The sequence below is a fragment of the Homalodisca vitripennis genome, chromosome 2, assembly GCF_021130785.1.
Source record: "Homalodisca vitripennis isolate AUS2020 chromosome 2, UT_GWSS_2.1, whole genome shotgun sequence".
Taxonomy (NCBI): Eukaryota; Metazoa; Arthropoda; class Insecta; order Hemiptera; family Cicadellidae; genus Homalodisca; species Homalodisca vitripennis.
This window is the reverse complement of record NC_060208.1, coordinates 209776369-209796098: the sequence shown is the minus strand read 5'-3', so window position 1 is coordinate 209796098 and position 19730 is coordinate 209776369. Positions and strand designations below refer to the sequence as shown.

General features: G+C 35.3%; 1 protein-coding gene across 1 annotated transcript in view; it reads right to left on the bottom strand.

Annotated features, from left to right (window-relative positions):
• Window positions 1-18860, bottom strand: part of LOC124355380 (multiple C2 and transmembrane domain-containing protein-like) — a 590080-nt gene extending 571220 nt beyond the window's left edge. The window contains 1 exon segment of the mRNA XM_046806501.1: window positions 18751-18860. Within this exon segment, the coding sequence (XP_046662457.1) occupies window positions 18751-18790 (40 nt within the window). The 5' untranslated portion in view covers window positions 18791-18860.
• Window positions 18861-19730: the final 870 nt, after the last annotated feature.

Genomic DNA, 19730 nt, shown 5'->3' with positions numbered 1-19730 from the left:
ACAGTCTTTAAACTCTTTTGAATTTGTACAGATTTAAACAGTTCTCCTCTCCGAAAAAATTCAATTTATCAACTTGTTCGGTCCATATGTTAGTGTTTAATTAGTTACTGCACTGTCAGTCAATTACAAATGTTACGATATTAGGTCTTACCTATTAACCTCATTCATTTTGTACTCAACTTTCATTCACATTGGTCTTAAAATCTGAACTGATCTGCGGGTTTCAAATCGGAGCTATGCGGTATTCGTTATGATAGCATTGGGAGGATTCACTTGTGTCAACAAATAATCTTAACAACAATATTAAATTGAAAATGCGATATATTTTGATTTTGCAATCATATAATAATATTTAATATTTTTTCAAAGACAGCATTTCCAAGGAAACCTTCTTAAATACGCGACTCAAATAATTTATCAAATGTGTCTTTGAAGGATGTACTTTAAAATCTAGATGTTCAAGGAGAAAGGATAAACAATACTAAACATTGCTTCGAATGAAACTCCAGAGTTTATTTTCAGTAAGTAGTAAAGAATAAAGGAAGAGTAATAAATCATGACAACACAAGGTATCGACGTAAATGACAATATCTTTTACTACGCTGGATAACCTGCCAGTCCGGGCGGGCTTCAAATTTCCTGTCCTTTCACTTTCTGATTGGTTGGTTCGGTTATCATTTCTTCGATGTCTTAATAAAAATTTGGCACTATTGTATCATCAAAAATAGGGAACCGTTACACTTTCAGAGGATGAAGTTAGTAGTAGTAGAAATACTACGGAATAGTTTAGGTTACTAGACATTCGTTACCTATTTAAGTTAGCTAAACGGCCATGAGACTATCCTTAGCTTACAAACAAATTTTATACAATATGAGTTCTCTGCGAACAATGATCGTTATTATAAGATAAATTTATTAATTTGCAATTATAAATCGTTAACATTTGTTTACCCCATATTTACCATTGTGAAAAATTGAAAAAATGAATTCAACTGTAACAAGTGTTGAATATGTCTCTATTCCACTGAGGCATTACTATCATCTGAGTTTCTTGTTCAAACCGTATTGAAAAATCTTTAACGAATCCTTGAGAAACCTTTCACCTCACTGTAGAAAGATATGTTCAATAAAAACATGAAAAATCCATTCTTCCAGTAATACACATCCGCTTACATGGGCGAGTTGAAAGGGGCGGAGATATGTCGTGATTGACTCATTTTGAAACAATCAACAACAAAAATTACCCAATCAGAGATCAGTATGACTTATTTATTGAGTGAAAAAATTGGAAGAAATTAGCTCGAAAATCTTGTTCAAAGAGAGATATAGTTATGGTAGTGAAATTTTAATCAAAAACGAATAACTGTAAAAAAGACAGCATCAAATTGTCAAAACATTGGCAACCTGTATAAGTACAATATTGTTTCAGTTGTTAGGTTGGTATCTGTTGCCGATTTCCTGCATAACAACCGTTCTAAGACCCACCTATTTCTCGTCGTCAACTTCTGATTATCATATTTATCGATGATTGGTCAAGCTTCAGCCAATCACAACACATATCCCCCATGACTAACCTGTATAAGCGGATATGCATTAACTCCCTACAGTCCCACTGTTCTGCCTAAAGATGGCCCTCGACAGCATGCTGACACAGTTAATCATAGTGTAATCATAGAAGGTAATAGCTCTAACTACAAAAACCTAAGAACTAAGAATTCTCTACGGCGATCTACGGCTTTAAAGCACACTGACCTGCAGATAATTTCTTTAATAGCACAAAGAACAGAGTAGATTAAATTTATCACCCCATTTCTCGAACGGTTTTCTGTTGATACTTTTCGAAATATTTTTCAGTTCCTAAAAATATAAAATAATAGACATGAAGAAGCTCGTCGTTGTGAACCAAACCGATTTGGGGCGGATCACGTGACTACAAATCCCCTTCAGCTAATCCACTGAGTCTTTTATTGGCTTAATTCTCTGTCCTAGATTTGTGAACATCCGCTCGATTTGAATCTGTCAAACCGTTATTAGCTGAGCGTCAGCGAAGCCTATCACTCGTTGTGTTGAAAAATTACATTCTGCCTGTCTGTTCGTACGATGATATCTTGAGTACGAAATGAACTGTAGATATTTTTATTTTGCTTGAAGCTTCATTTCTGTATGAGCTACATCGGGTTCTTTCTTGGTTCGAGTTACTCAATAGAATTTGGTTGAACGTTAGTGCACATTGTTACATTGGTATACAATGGAAACGAGAAAATTGCAGAATGAAGAGCAGTTTGTAAGAAAACTGTGTACAATCATATGACATTTTAACATCTGACAGTAACATGTGGTATAATGAAATGGCTATAGACTAGAAATGCATGTACTGCAGCGTACTCCTAACTAGAACAATAAATAAATATATATATAATATATATATATATATATATATATATATATATATATATATATATATATATATATATATAGATATAGAGAGAGAGAGAGAGAGGGAGAGAGGGTGGGGGGAGGGGGAGGTGAGAGGGAGAGAGCGAGAGCGAAAGGCCAATCATTATTGAATAGGTTTAATTAAACTAAAAATTAGCAAACAAAATTTTGAATTACGTACAAAATAGTATCCAAAGCATACTCTCATGCACGCCGTTGGATTCCTTTAATGCTAAAGTCAAATCACCATTGAGTCGTTTCGTTTTCATTGTTTCATAATTTATCTATATTTAAGTAGAGATGTAATAGAATCTGACCAACCAGAAAAGTACTACTTAAACCGTTCTCAGAGTTAGATTAACTCAAATAGTAACATATGGCATCATATAATTGAGTTGATGTGAAAACGAATTATACATGGCTGATGATTATTTCACTAAGTACTCGTATAAAGAGCTAGAAAACGAGCGTTCTTTACTTTACAGGCAATTACACCCTGAAGCTTTAAATAAAAGTAGAACAGTTAAAAAGTAGACGAGAAGATCGTTGGGATATAAAATGAAATAATTTCACGCTTGATAACATCACAGAGTCGTTTATCAAATGACCCCGGGCTCGCAAGTCGCGCGGAAATAAGCGATAAGAATTTGCAGAACATCGCAGTGCCCGCTTAGCTGTTGATATTATCAGACAAACGGTAATCGTTGAGGTAATTACCATGACTCTGTGATACATCTTAAACCACATTGCAATACCCGCTTAGCTGTTGATATTACCAGACAAACGGTAATCGTTGAGGTAATTACCATCACTCTGTGATACATCTTAGACCACATCGCAATACCCGCTTAGCTGTTGATATTATCAGACAAACGGTAATCGTTGAGGTAATTACCATCACTCTGTGATACATCTTAGACCACATTGCAATACCCGCTTAGCTGTTGATATTATCAGACAAACGGTAATCGTTGAGGTAATTACCATCACTCTGTGATACATCGTAGACCACATCGCAATACCCGCTTAGCTGTTGATATTATCAGACAAACGGTAATCGTTGAGGTAATTACCATCACTCTGTGATACATCGTAGACCACATCGCAATACCCGCTTAGCTGTTGATATTATCAGACAAACGGTAATCGTTGAGGTAATTACCATGACTCTGTGATACATCTTAGACCACATTGCAATACCCGCTTAGCTGTTGATATTATCAGACAAACGGTAATCGTTGAGGTAATTACCATGACTCTGTGATACATCTTAGACCGCATTGCAATACCCGCTTAGTGTTGATATTATCAAACAAACGGTAATCGTTGAGGTATTTACCATGACCTCTGTGATACATCTTTGACTGCATTGCAATACCGCTTAGCTGCTGATATTATCAGACAAACGGTAATCGTTGAGGTAATTACCATGACTCTGTGATACATCTTAGACCGCATTGCAATACCCCCTTAGCTGTTGATATTATCAGACAAACGGTAATCGTTGAGGTACATTACCATGACTCTGTGATACATCTTAGACCACATTGCAATACCCTCTTACTGCTGATATTATCAGACAAACGGTAATCGTTGCGGTAATTACCATGACTCAGTGATACATCTTAGACAGCATTGCAATACCCGCGTAACTGTTGATATTATCAGACAAGCGGTAATCGTTGAGGTAATTGTCATGACTCTGTGGTATATCTTAGACCGCATCGCAATACCCGCTTAGCTGTTGATATTATCAGTCAAATAGACAATAGACAATAGACAATAGACAAATCTCTTTATTTACATGATCGTAAAGAACAGTATAAGCGTCAAATATTTAAAACAGTCATAACTCAGAAATAAACTTTAGAAGAGATAAGTAGAGCAATTTTGGAAAAGTTCATCTGAGATGTGCACTCCTTGCTCTCTCAATAAATTCCTCCAGGCTGTAGATGGTTTCGGAGATGAGCCAGCTACGTAGTCTCTGCTTTAAGGAAATGTGATTCCCCCTTCTTGATTTCAGGTGGTAGTAAAATTGTACAGCCTTGCACCGGCGTAGGACGGTTTTTCATGGCGAAAAGGCTCATTCTGTGTGCTGGAAGGGCAAAAATCATCCGCAAATCTGGTGTTGTGGCTGTGAACATTGGCGTTTCCTGGGCAACCCAAGGTTACTGGCATACAGGATGACTTCCATTATGTATAAAGACGTCACAAGTTAAAATTCCCAATTGCTTAAAAAGCAATCCTGCAGCTCTCACGATATTGAAGACTGGCCATGCACCTAACTGCCTTCTTCTGGAGTACCAGCACCCGCTGGAGGTTACTGGCAGAGGAGCACCCCAAAGAATGATCCCATACCTAATGTGGGTCTCAAATAAAGCAAAATAGGCAGTTTTTAATCGCTGGACTGGTGCAGGTCGCTTTTACTCTTTTCAGAGCAAATAGAGAGGAACTCAGCTTCTGGCATAAGAGAGTCCGATTTGGCTACGCCATGAGAGCCGGTCATCCAAGATTAAACCCAGGTGTTTAATGGATGTTACAGTTTGTACGTTGGGTAGGTCATATACATCATTCTTTATGTCGCCCTACTGACCAGTTGTTTTGTTTTGTCTTCATTAAGTACAAGGTCGTTTGTTAATACAATATTCATGTGCCATATTCATCGCAATGTAGGTTGATATCTCCAATGCTTCAACTGATCTGTTGTTAGTGATCAGGACGGTGTCATCAGCATACATGATAGGGAGGCAGAAGGCCTCTAAGTATCTAGTAAGGTCTTCAGTATAGAGCACAAACAGCACTGGACCCAGTACCGAACCTTGAGGAACACCCCTATTTACTCTCAGGGGAGATGATCTGGCTGTTTTTGTTTGTCCATTTTTGAGCTGCTTCAGCTCTACTATTTGCTGGCGGTCGTGAAGGTAATCTCCAAACCAGTTCAAGGCTGTGTCTGTTATTCCCAGTGATCTCAGTTTTTCTACTGTTAGGCCATGGTCCGAGGCAGTCAAAGGCCTTGCTAAGAACTAGGAATACGTTGACCACAGTATTTCCAGCTTCCAAACTGTCAATAATGCACTCAACCAGATCCACCAGGGCAGTCGTTGTTGACCTTCCAGAAATGAAAACCATGTTGGTTTTTTGGGAATAAGAGAATTTTGCTGTAGTGGTTTAGTAGTCCTGGATAACACGACTTTCTCGATAATTTTGGATACCACCGGGACAAGTGATATTGGCCTATAGTTTTTGTAATTCCTTTTTACTTCCCTTTTTGTGAAGAGGTGCACTTTTGAAATTTTTAATTTTGAATGGAAAAACACCTTGGGCTAGGGATTTATATATTATGTTTGTTAGTGGCAAGCAGACTTCTTCTTTACAGATCTTTAACAACTTGGACGGGATATCATCGAACCCTGTAGAAAGCTTTGGTTTCAGTGCTTTAATGGTCTTAATTACCTCTTCAGTATATGTCGGCTGAAAAATGGAGAGTATTATGTTGGGCCTATGATCAGTTATGGTACTTACAACAGACATTGTACCGTCAACAGGGCTAGCATTTCTGATTGTGGCATCCGCAACATTAACAAAGAAGTCATTAAGATGGTCTGCTTACTCTATTGATGTCCTGGGTAGTTTTCCCCATGATCTCCAACTCCCAATCCATGTTCCTCCTGTCCTCTCGGCGTGGTGCTCTTTCACTATTAATGATGCTCCATATTGCTTTACTCTTATCTGTGGCATTTGATATAAGGTCTTCACTGGCTTCTTGTCTGATCAATTTAAGCTTCAGGTCGTACTCCTTTTTCTTCAGGGAAGCATCTATTTTGTCTTCTTGAGTGCCACTGATGATAAACCTTTTCTTGGGCTCTAATAAACGTTTTCCTTAGTTCTTCGGACTCTAGGTCAGTAATACCTCTTTTGTGTTTTGCTTTCTTCGGGTGAGCTTGTAGGGACAAGTTTGTGTTTCAGTGCCATGAGTAATGTGTTAATGAAGCTATTGTATGCTAAATCAGCACTTTCAGTGTCGTAAACCTCATGCCAGTCTTGCTCAGCTAGAAGATTCTTAAGTGCTGTTAGGTTCTGTTGTGCTGAAGTGACGTCTATAAGATGAGGAATTCTTTGTTATTTTGGACTGGACATCAATACTTGTTAGTTGCGCAGTGTGATCGGAGATCCCGTTGTTATCACGTCAACATGAAACCATACGGTTGTTGAGATTAGTGCCCACAATGTCAATTGATGTTCTGGAGATCTTGGTGATTCTTGTAGGTGGACAGATTAAATCTATTAATGTTGTAGGTGGCCAACATTTCCCTCAAACTAATATTGGTCGTTTTTGTTGTTTGAGTGTTCCAAGCCATCTACATTGAGGTCCCCAACAATACATATGCCACCGTTATTTTGCAGGGATGGTGTCAAATTGTAATCGTTGAGGTAATTACCATGACTCTGTGATACATCTTAGACTGCATTGCAATACCCGCTTAGCTGTTGATATTATCAGACAAACGGTAATCGTTGAGGTAATTACCAAGACTCTGTGATACATCGTAGACCGCTTAATGACCTATTAGTCCTCTGATCATTATATATTGCTCCAGATTTTCTCACATGCCTATGTCGAGTCTATGCTGTGTCTTAATATGATATAACAACACGATATTCCGATCCCTAAACCAGAGTAGGTTTATACCAAACTCCTTTAAAACCTTTTGTGAGCATATTTAAGACGTCAAAGTAATTTATGTAAATAAGGAAATGGTAATGTTTTTTTAGAGCTCTACACGTTACATCATCATTAAATGATTCTGTCCATCATTACCTCTTGAAGAATAAAGGGATTTCAATCTTATTCTCATATTTTCTAAATAATACGTTTGTCAGTAATGTAATCAAAACACAAGTTGGTTAATACGTTTTCAATTCTTTTTTAATGTTTGTAAATTGTATATATGTTTTCCGATGGCTGTTTAACAATGGCTCTGCAAAACATTCGGTAAGTTTCAAATTCTTAATGATTACAATTTAAAATGTTAGATTGAAATATCATAATATAAAATGTTGTAATTGTTCCTTAATTAATTATCTTTGTCAAGAACAGACTATTTTATACTGATCTTAAGAACCATTTACATGTATATTCTGGAAACAGTTTGAGCAATAAAGTACATACTCAAGATGTTTAACATCGGCTCAAGAATATTCCTTTTAAAAGAGGAAGGCTAAGCCATTGGAATGTATGTGACTTTCGGGTTATCATTTCAATTCTCTGTTTCCGAGGGAACCGGACCTTTAGCCTATTATAGAGATAAACCTACTGCGTTTTCAGAGTATTTTGTCTCGATAAATAAATAATAAAGTGGTTATCGTATAACCTTATTTCCAAAACATTAGCTCAGTTAAATCCACTGCTCTAAAACACCAATAACTTGAAATAAATTTAAAATAAAAATGTACGCCATGAATATATATATATATATATATATATATATATATATATCATTAGCTGTTTCCCACGGCTTTGCACGCTTTTAGTATGCTTTGCCCGTGTATGAGCACTTCTATTTCAGGTGAGTCATATTTCCAACGCCGATATAGAGTTTGTCTTGTTGCCACAATCAAGAAAATCCGTCAAAATTGTATGTGTATAGCCATTGTACACGTATATGTACTTTATTTTTTTTAAGTGGTTTAACAAACAAGCTTTAAGTTCAGACATAAATTTATGTTAAAGACAAATACACATCAAAACTTACATAGTGCCTTCAAATAGTGTTTTGCTATTTAATATGCGTAACTGTCTCGTAATTTCAGTTTATAATGTACAGGTGCTTTGATAACTTTTATCTTTTGCAGCGCCGTCTGGTGGTAAGTTACATCATCAATGGGTATAGCACCTAAACCTTCTACGTGGAAAAATACATATACATACACATTTTTATAATGATCGGTCAAATAGTTTCTGAGTCTATAAAGGACATAGAGACAAACATTCATGTTTATATAATTAGATGTATATGATGTGAATATTTTAGATGTCCGTCCCGTTGATTTTTATGTAAATATTAGATAAAATTAAGCGTTTAACTGTAATTTTTTGCTAATCAAAACGCAACACACAGTGAAATGGAACTATGAAAACTTCCATATCGAGAAAATTAATCAGAAATAAATAAACTGCACCAAAATATAGCATAAACTTGTATCAGACTACGGAAAGTCAATTATTAACGAGTTAATTGACACAGTGGAATAATTATTGTATTTATAAGAACCTATATAATAATTACTTTGCATGGCAAAATATGTTTTTAATTGAAATGGGATTTTATCAATTTTTTAAATAGTTAGACAATAGAAAATGTTTTAGACTTTCAGTAAATAAACAAGATACATGCTAAATTTCTTCAGAAAAAAACCTAAATATATTTAGGTTTAAATTACATTTTAATCCAAATATAAAATAAATATTCTATGGCTGACGTTTTGAAATTGCGCTTACACCACTGTGTTGTGCACTGCACACTTTATCGATGCTTTTAGTCCTGAGTGAGTAACAAACAACACATAACAGAGTAACAAAACCGTAGACAACATCAACCATATCGTCCGTCGTCTCGATCTCTCAATAACTAATAAATATTGTTCTTACTCATTTTTACCTTTTTACACTTTACACTTGTTTTTCACTGTATAAATTCTACCAGAGATTTTTAGGTTGAAAAATTGTTAGGTTGAGAAGTTTAGGTTGATAACTTAGGTCCTCCGCAATTTCTGTTGCATTTCTACGTTATATAAAGATTATGTTTTTTTTACTTTGTTACATAGTAGATGTCTCAGACCACTTTTAATATACAGCGTGTAACAAAAAGGTTTGGCTGGCTATGCATTTTCAGATTTTATGTATGATTCTAAGCTAAAAATAAATAATAACTTTTTTCACTTTCCACTTAGTTTAGCCGCTAGACGCCATTTTTTTATTTTTTATCAACAAATTATTATCTCTAAAATTAGTAAAGCTAAGAAACCAAATTTGTCACGTAGGTTTGAATAGGTAAGAGAGAGAAAAGAAATAAGTGTTTTCTTTGATATTAACACAATGGCACAATGGTTTAAAATGTGTAAAGTCGTAAAAAAGTACAGTTAAACAAATGTACTAGACACCAACTATTTAGAGAATGTTATTGCAATTCCAACGGTACTTGTTTCAATGAATCCGTCAACGCATAAGCCAGCACGACCACTTTAAAGATACGCTTGTACAAGCTGTGAGTAGCAAACATTTTGTATTTTGATAGGTATTAGCTGTTTTACATTGGTTATAAAATTTTCAAAAGATACAAACTATTTTGGAATTTTTATAACAGTTCCAACGGTACTTTTTGAACCGGATTTCAACGGATTTCTTGAAATTAGTCCCGTTGGAATTGCAATACAATTTTCCAAATAGTTAGCGTCTAGTATTTCTTTTTTTTTTATATCTACTCGTTTTTTGTTATTTGACTTTAAACATTTTCAACAGACGCCATTTGTTAATATTAAGGAAAATAACACAATTATTTTGTTTTCTCTCTTACCTATTCCAACTTTTGTGGCAAATTTGGTTTCTTTAGCTTTACTATTTTAGAGATAATTTGTTAATACAAAATACAAAATGGTGGCTAGCGGCTAAACGAAGTGGAAATTGAAAAAAGTTATTCTTCATTTTTAGCTCAAAATCACAAACAGAATTTGAAAATACATAGCCCGTCCAACCTTTTTTTGCACCGTGTATATATATATTAAAATTTTAATCGAAATAAACCTGGATTTTAAGTCTAGTCCACCATATTTATTATGTTACCATCAAAATATTTACCCTCATAGTTATTTTTATTATTAATCGGTGGCATTGAAGAAAGGACAATTGTTGCACAGAGTATCAGGTACAGTATGAACAATAAAATGATTTAAGTACCAATCCAAGCTCGTGACTTATTGGCGAGTGGCTTCAAGGTCAACATTCTTCAGTTATTGCAATCACCCATAATAAGTTAATCAAAAGATACACACACCATAGACACCTACTCAGATCTTTATGTCTTTAATTCATATAACTATTAGTTACAGTTGCAGAGTGTATGAGAATAACTGCAACCCAATACAGTGCTACCAAATGGTCCATTATAGTCTATAGTAACCTATTCAATTAGGAATAACAATGCTTGTATTTTTAGTTTTTCTGTGCACCTTTCATTGTTTTTCAAACGTGCGTTGCAGGTAAAAATAGCTGATACGCGTTTATCATTGACACTATCCCTAGAAAAGATCAAAGCAATTCTCAACCAAGTAAACTACGAGATATTTTAGTCGTTCTTAATTTATAACCGTCATAAATTATTTAGAGTTTGCCTCTTAAATGTTGTTGTTTAATTTACTCTTTTCCGCACCAAAAGACACATCTCCCAAACACGCCTTTTGGCCTTATAGCTTACCTCGCGGTACAATGTACTGAGGAATGATAACTAGTACGTTTTCTATATTGTATTTAATACGTTCAAACCTGCTAAAAGGGAGGGTTATTTTATAATTTTCAAATAAACGATGTGTATTCTGCAACATATCGTTTAAAGGCGCAATATACATTTTTATATCTTTCCGGATGAATTTATTCGATTTATCAGTAGTATTTTGTATTGATGTGACTAAACCTAAATTTATTAAAAGCGCCTACTTCAGCATTTGTATTTAATTGCGTAATCTCTTTCAAATTTATAGTTCAAATATTATTATTTTTTTTACTGTAATTTTGAGTTAAAACCTATTACAACCGTAACAGAGACCATGCAGGTGGTTTATTTTTATGCATTAGAACATGTCAAATTGAGAAGTGGAAGAGGACTAATTTTTAAAAATAAATAATATCTAGGATCATTTGTTTTGTTTTAATGAGGATTATGGTATTTTAAGCAAACTCTCAGTATTTCTAAGCTTATGAATAGTTTTAAATAGTATAAACTAATAATACGTAAAACAATGCCTTTCACCACAACTTCCAAATCTCCCTGATTACATGAGAACGCCAAATACAATATCTAGCATCCTATGTACAGGGAGAGCAAAAATAAATGTTTGTGACAATACTCAAACACGTTTTTGATTATTTTGCGCTATTACTCTTTTTTGCAGTATGAGACAAAACACGAGTTGTAATCAATGTTTTTAAAACCGTTATGGATAATTCCATCCACCCAAACATTCGTTTTTTAATCTTCTGTAGTTTTAGACTTAGTGGACCGAATGTGATAGAATATTTGTCAGAACAAACCTGTACTTTATTTTACATGTTAGAAATGTTTCCACATATAAATGTTTCCAATCGAATACTGGTACTCTAAAATAGTTTAAAACTAGTTTCTTGGAAGGTTTGTAAAATGTATTTCTCGACTGTTGAAAGCGAGCAAGTTGCTCAGAATTGCATATAAATTTGAATGAGCAAGTTGCTCAGAATTGCATATGAATTTGAATGAGCAAGTTGCACAGAATTGCACATAAATTTAAATGAGCAAGTTGCACAGAATTGCATATAAATTTAAATAAGCAAGTTGCACAGAATTGCACATAAATTTAAATAAGCAAGTTGCACAGAATTGCACATAAATTTGAATGAGCAAGTTGCACAGAATTGCATATGAATTTCAATGAGCAAGTTGCTCAGGATTTCATATGAATTTGAATGAGCAAGTTGCACATAATTGCATATGAATTTGAATGAGCAAGTTGCACAGAATTTCACATGAATTTGAATGAGCAAGTTGTACAGAATTTCACATCAATTTGAATGAGCAAGTTGTACAGAATTGCATATGAATTTGAATGAGCAAGTTGCTCAGGATTTCATATGAATTTGAATGAGCAAGTTGCACAGAATTGCATATGAATTTCAATGAGCAAGTTGCTCAGAATTGCATATGAATTTGAATGAGCAAGTTGCTCAGAATTGCATATGAATTTGAATGAGCAAGTTGCTCAGAATTGCATATGAATTTGAATGAGCAAGTTGCACAGAATTGCACATAAATTTAAATGAGCAAGTTGCACAGAATTGCATATAAATTTAAATGAGCAAGTTGCACAGAATTGCACATAAATTTAAATGAGCAAGTTGCACAGAATTGCACATAAATTTGAATGAGCAAGTTGCACAGAATTGCATATAAATTTAAATGAGCAAGTTGCACAGAATTGCACATGAATGTGAACGAGTAAAGATGTAAGAGAAGAGCACGGCCGAGGCGAGCTGATGCCCTGTGCAGACAGACAAATCAATGGCTGGGTAAGGCTTCCCGTACTCAAGCCCAGCACATTGCTGATGCCGCTTTTGTCAACACCACTTATCTCTGCTGCACTTGGCGGTCATCAGGCGCTGATTGTTGTCAACGCCAATCAATTCTGCTGCGGTAAAGCGTTAGAAATTGAAACAGTAATATAGTCTTCATGGTAATTTAAATGTGACACTCCCCGAAGTCTTTACATTTTCAATAACACGAACGAAAATGATTAAGGGATGTTAAAGTAATTAGAAGATGAGTTGTGATATCCCCGATTATCCTTATCATGGGAGAATTGAATGGATTACCCTAACCCGTTCATGATTCCTGCAGATCTTGTGACCATTTTATTCCATCAGCTGAGGTTTATTTTTTTGCTTCCAATAATCCCAGACCTGATTCTCCTAAGGAACCCAAGCTCTCCATAAACTTAGGTCCAAACTCAAAAATAACTCCGCTCGCTGAGTCTGCCAAACCTGTCCTAAGTTATCTTCCCACAATCCCAGACCTAATTCTTCTAAGAACCTAAATCTCTCTAAGATATTAAGCCCAAACTCATAAAGAACTCCACTCTCTGAGACACCAAATCCTGTAGTAAGTAATCGTTCCATAGTCCCAGACCTGATTCTCCTAAGGAACCCAAAGGTGTCTGAGAAGCTAATCCAAAATCAGCAAGAACACCGCTCTCTGAGTTACCAAATTCTGTCCCTGGGGGAAGGGGTGGCAAGAGGGGGGGAGGTGGAGGGGGAAAGAGGGAGAGATTTCAAACATGATAACAAGAAGAACTATACCAAGCAACGAATAATACACAAAAGTTGTCACAAAGTATTGCTTACTCATGAGTTTAAGATGTTACAAAATAACCCAGGGCGGACTACATGAGATATATGACATTTAAAATTCAAATATTACTCTATCTGTAATATAGCATGTTTAAACCCTTGGGTAACAAGAGTCTCAGTGTCTAATAATGCAACTGTCATCACACAACACGACTGCTTTGGCAGCAAACGTGTTCTAGGTTATGTAATGAAATAGTAACTAATATTTTACAATAAAAATAGTGCAGATGATGCATGTTCGTCAAGTTATTTTAAGAGGACAGATTGTATTATTTAAGTTACGTTAAAAACGCTATATCATGTGCTTTTTACTTTTTATGCCAAATGTACAATATTTCCAAATAACTCCTTGTTTTAAGTTTGTTTTTGACGATTTAAGGATTGTGAAGGAAACAGGATTTCCCGTATGTGTTAGGTTAGTTATTTACCTGAAGAAGAGATCAGATTGCAGATCTCGAAACGTAGTGTTACTGATTTTTTGTATCACTGAACGATGGCAAATGTCCGGAAAACTCCTGTTCCTTCGCAATCCTCCCATCGTCAAAAATAAACTTCAAACAATGGACTTTCGGTATGTATTACAGACAGCAGACTATTTTTCTTCACTTTGTCTTTTGTGGGCTCTGCTCTCCTCAAAATACCTCTCCTCAAATGTTGCTGTGAACCTCCTCCATCTTGTATATCTAGGACTACACATTGTATCCTTAGTTGAAAACTGAATGTCAGAAAACCTTTTTTTAAGTCTTCCTGATTAGCCGAGAGGAGTTACCCCATATAGTGTGTTTGGAGCTAGCGGATCTGTCACTAAATCAGAGTTGTCCTTTGAGTGTTACTGTGCTAGCATCTCGCTGTTCCGGTTATTTTGTGACGTGGCGATTTGTCCACCAGCGATATCAGCCGTTGAATCTCTCACAGTCGCATTCTTGATGTGCCGGTGCAAGGATTACGAGCGTCTCCTTCTCGCTCGATTCGTCTCGTAGCAATTACTCGTACGCCTACACGAGTCATGGTAGAGTCGTGCCGCGGTCTCGTGTGTAACGTATGTGTAACATGTAACAGCATAGTGTACACGTTATCTTCTTTATCTCCCCCCTTTCGGATTTTCCCGGACATTTACCATCGTTTAGTGAAAAAAACAAAAAACAAAACCAAAACAAAAAACAGTAATACTACGTTTCGAGATCTGCAATCTGATCTCTTCTTCAGGTAAATAACTAACCTAATACGTAATTACAAACTAGGTTAAAATAAACAAATCACACCAAAGCGCTGTGACACGCCTAAGTCAGGAATCACAACCACCGTGTTGTGCGTCAACTTCACTAACTCTAAAACATGCGCTTAATAAAAAACTATACACAACACTAATCATTAAAATTGACTACAGAATACAGGTCACAATACTTCTGTATTCGTCGACCTGTGTCTGAAAGTATTTATGGCGAACGGTTATTGAGGAACACTGAATTGTGGGTATCAAAGAAATATGTATAGGATAGGTAGTACAAATACAATACATCATCTGATAAATACAAGGAAATGTAGAGAAAACTTACCATTAACGAGGCAAATAAAACCAACTGTAAACTTTGCCACCGTCTGAGAGGACGAGAATTATTTTTTGGGAATATTTCAAAGGACGAAAAAATTGGCAACAACAAACTGATCGGTTTGTTTACAATAGTAAAAATTTGTCATTGTATGACATTCATGTACTCATGCACTTAATAAAAAAGCTATACACAACACTAATCATTAAAATTGACTACAGAATACAGGTCACAATACGTCTGCATCCGTCTACCAACCACCTACAACTGTTCTTCAGAAAGAAGAAACTGTGATAATTCGTCTGCATGAACTGTGAAGAGCAAAGATACTCTTATCTGCAAGGAACAGTCCACAGATTGTGAGATACCCGTGAACACCTATCTCTTCGCAACCCTATTGACATATTGCTAATTTTAATCTCAAATTGTACGCGTGGCCTTTACACCTAAAACGTGACGTGCACTGTCCTTGAAAGGTCATCAGTGAGCATCTTGGAATATACGCCAATGTGTCCCCCTACATCCTAAAGGTGAGTAATATCAGTTCTTTCCATCGCTGTACCCTCTCTCATTTCTGTATGCTGGACCCTGAAGCAAAACATCCAAAAGGGATATAGCCGTTACACTGACTCTTCACTGGCAGGTATTTCCTTATAAGGAAAGATAGCCTATCTCTAAGCTTTCCAGTGGTAGTGATGATCAAAAGAATAAATCCTTACCTCCGCGTCCTATATTTTCTTAATGCAATAAAGTAGCTAAACCCAAATATTTGTATTTCTACAAAATTAAATATTTGTTGAAGTTTAAAAGCAGCAGGATGAATCTATGTCGTTAAATTAATTCCTTATAGAACACTGTGATATTGCATGAATAATTGTGCCATTGAGAAATTTCCAGGAGCTCAGAAATAAGAACCTATAGGACACTTGATTTGTTGCTTTAAAAAATGTATCAACCTTCTTTCTTAAAGAGAGAAAGAAAGAAGGTCGAATTACTAATTATGACAAACAGTAGTTAATAGTGATAGTTAATAGATTAAATTAGAATATAACTTAACAGTTCAGTTAAGGTTATATAAGTATAAACATTGTAATAAGCTAGTATTATAAATGACAAATCTATAAATTAAATTCCATTAAATTGTAATTTGGTAGTGATTACTTAATATGTAGATATATGAGCAATTTAAGTTTTAAGAAATTTTAAGAATTAATAAAGTTTATTTATTCATTGTATCAACCTTCTTTCTTAAAGAGAGGAGGAAAGTAGGTCGAATTAATAATTATGATAAACAGTAAGTAATAGTAGTAGTTAATAGATTTAATTAGTATAATACAGCTGGAAAAATAACGTGCAGTGTTGTCAAACAGTATAATATATGCTAATTTTTATTAGCTAATTATAGCTTATCACCTAATAACTCGTCCGATAACATGTTTATACAATTTAATAACAGAAATATGAAAAAGAAATCAAATGTATTAGGAACTAAAATTATTATTTCATAAACAAAAATTTTATCTCAGTCGAGCATATTTGTGTATAGACAGAACTTAAGTTGGCTTTATACAGGTATACATTGTACATAAAGTTTGTGTTGTAAGTAGTCCTTAAGTACGTCTAAATCCGTACTATTAATTTTGCAATTCTTTAAGTTAATTCTCAGTATCAGGTCCTAAAAACGATGTTAGTCAGAAAAAAAATATTCAGCTACCAAAACAGACATAATGCAATATCACACAACTCATTTTATTAGTTCCAAAGTTGGCCGTGGTTCCACAAAAAGTTCCACACCGAAACTATACGCATTACGTGGAACAAACGAACTAATATTGGAACCCCAACTTCACGATGTAATGGCGGAAGTTACTTCGCGATAAGAGATATAACACTCTAAGTTTTTCTTCGCCGTTAATTAAATTACAAGTAAAGTATGATATTGCAACTCTCAACCAGACTTTTCTTTGAGTTATCGATGCGGTTTTGTTATCTCTAACCGCCGCTGTTTGTAAATATGGGGTTAGATGTTTATAAACCGGTTTGAATTTACACTCTTTCCACCTTCATTAGTTGCAGAAACTACGGCTGCAGTATAATAAGAGGCCACCACCACAATGGAATCACATTTATGATTATCTAAAGTATAAAAACAAAAATGTTGACACGAATTACATTACATAAAAACTATCTGTTATGTGTATCTATAAAATGTAACAAACAAAACAGTTTAACATTTAGTTACTTTTTACTGTTTTTAAGGATATACTATGATTATATTGAGGTGGTGGCCTCTTATTATACTGCAGCCGAAATTACGTACGCTTTTGTGGGCTTTTTGCAGAGTCGTAGATCGATTTTCGTATTGTATCGTTCCTACATGATTCTATAAGCGACTGATCAAAGATACACTTTATGATGCTGGAATTGTCTATAGTAGTCTTCGCTGGGCAGGATTATAGGTGATATCTATTTCCACTGATTTCTTGAGTAGCAGCGCGAGAAATTTAGTCCAGGAAACGAGGGCCAATTTGCATTGCATAAGCAGTCAACCTACTAGTTTTTGTGAAAGCAATTGAAGAATTTCACTTACGCTAGTTTTGGTGGAGGTCAAATTGAATATCTTATAATGTTTTTTGTGTATCTACTCGTAGTTCAGGTACCACCATAACGGTTAGTAATCCCAAAGAAAACAACTAGATGGCTCTGCCGCGCATTTTTTCCCCGGGATCTACAAAGACTGACTGTATGGATAGGCCTGGGTTCTTATAACGTAACTATATTTTCTACTCGATTTTTAAAATTTTACGGCTCTAGAAAATATTTTGTGGTCATGGTTATTTTTATGAGGTGTTGGGGTTTTCATGAACACATTTTCTTCTCCACACACAGTGATGCATTCTCTGAGAAAATTATGATCGTGATTGATTATTGTTTATTGAATCAGGCTTATTTTGCTTTTGGTTATTCTGTTCAATATGGATTAAGCAATGATTTTTTGTTGATCTTTTTCCTAAATTCCCGACCGTGTAAACAAAATCTTTTTGGCACTTCATTTGGAAATCCTAGCATTAAATTCATGTAAATTACGTTTTTTTATTTGGAGAATTCAGGATTGAAACTGATAAAGTTTGATTGTACTTTGTAAATTTTTGTACCACTGCATTACTTAGTAGAGGTTTGTCAGTTAAAACTGATTTATCTTGATTTATAAATAAGGTAAAGTGTCAAAAAATCTTTGGAATCATATTTGTACCAGTATACAAGATTCTGTCTGTGCCACTTGCTTTGGGTTCCAACTTTTTATGGCAGATTGGATTGAACGGCAAATTAGATTTCGGCTTTACTCTTATACGTTTCTATCCCACATCCTGAGGCGCTAGAAACTCAAGAATCAGTAATTGAAACACAAACATTTATTAATCCCAGTGTTTGATTGTTGGATAACTTCAGTAATACCAACAGGTATGCTCAATAATTCCTGAATTACTTTCTTTAGTCTACTTTTATGGTTGGTCTTCGCTTTATCGTACTTCTTCAAATTTCTGTAAAGGGAGACAATTAGCAGTTCTCGGGGAAGAAAGCGTTGTGAGGTTGAGGACAAAAGCGGAGGCCTACCGTATTTAATGTGCTTCTCCTGCGGCTGCGGCGAGGCCATCCCGTGAACCCAGCATGAGCACTACACGTCCACACGCGCACACACACACACACGCGCGCACACCCGCTGCTGACCGCGGACTGCTGCGGCAGGCGCCTCTGACAGGCGGCGCGGCGGGCGGGCGGGACAAGGCTAGGCGCGCATGCGCACATCGCCGCTCCCGGATGAATGAAAGCTGGCGCGACCTTACTACGCCACCTCTCGTAGTGGTCACGGGCCGCGCCTGGGTCACTTCATTCATGATTCACCTTGAAATAATGAGACAACTCTTCCAATCTAATTTGGCCATTCAAGAAATTGTCATAGTTTAGGTTCATCACAATGAAACTACTATTTTGTTAACTCTGTTGCTGAAATGAATGCAATTTTGGTGTTGACGATTGTAAAGAAAGAATGAGAACCTTGAAATAATGAGACAACTTTTCCAATAAGCTTATAATTTGGCCATTCAAGAAATTGTCATAGTTTAGGTTCATCACAATGAAACTATTTTGTTAACTCTGTTGCCGAAATGAATGCAATTTGGGTGTTGGCGATCGTAAAAAACTTTAATTAACGTAACATTGGTCGAAATTGATGTTTTAACCTTTATATATATATATATATATATATATATATATATATATATCTTTATATTATATATATATATATATATATATTCGAGTTCTCTGAACCCTTCATCAAAAACGCACTGATTTAATAAAAAAGAGAGATATTACCCAAAACAAGACTTTTTAACTAATAAACACCATAAACTACAAGATTTCACTCAGCTGTAGAATATTTGTAAATCTTTACATAGGGTGAATTTTAGTGTCGAAAAATTTTTTGGGTGATACTAGTCAGTATTATAGACCAAAATATGAAAATAAAAAATCCCTATCCCATCTATCTTTTAACTACGACCAATTTCGCTATTTTGTTAAAAAAAATCATGTTT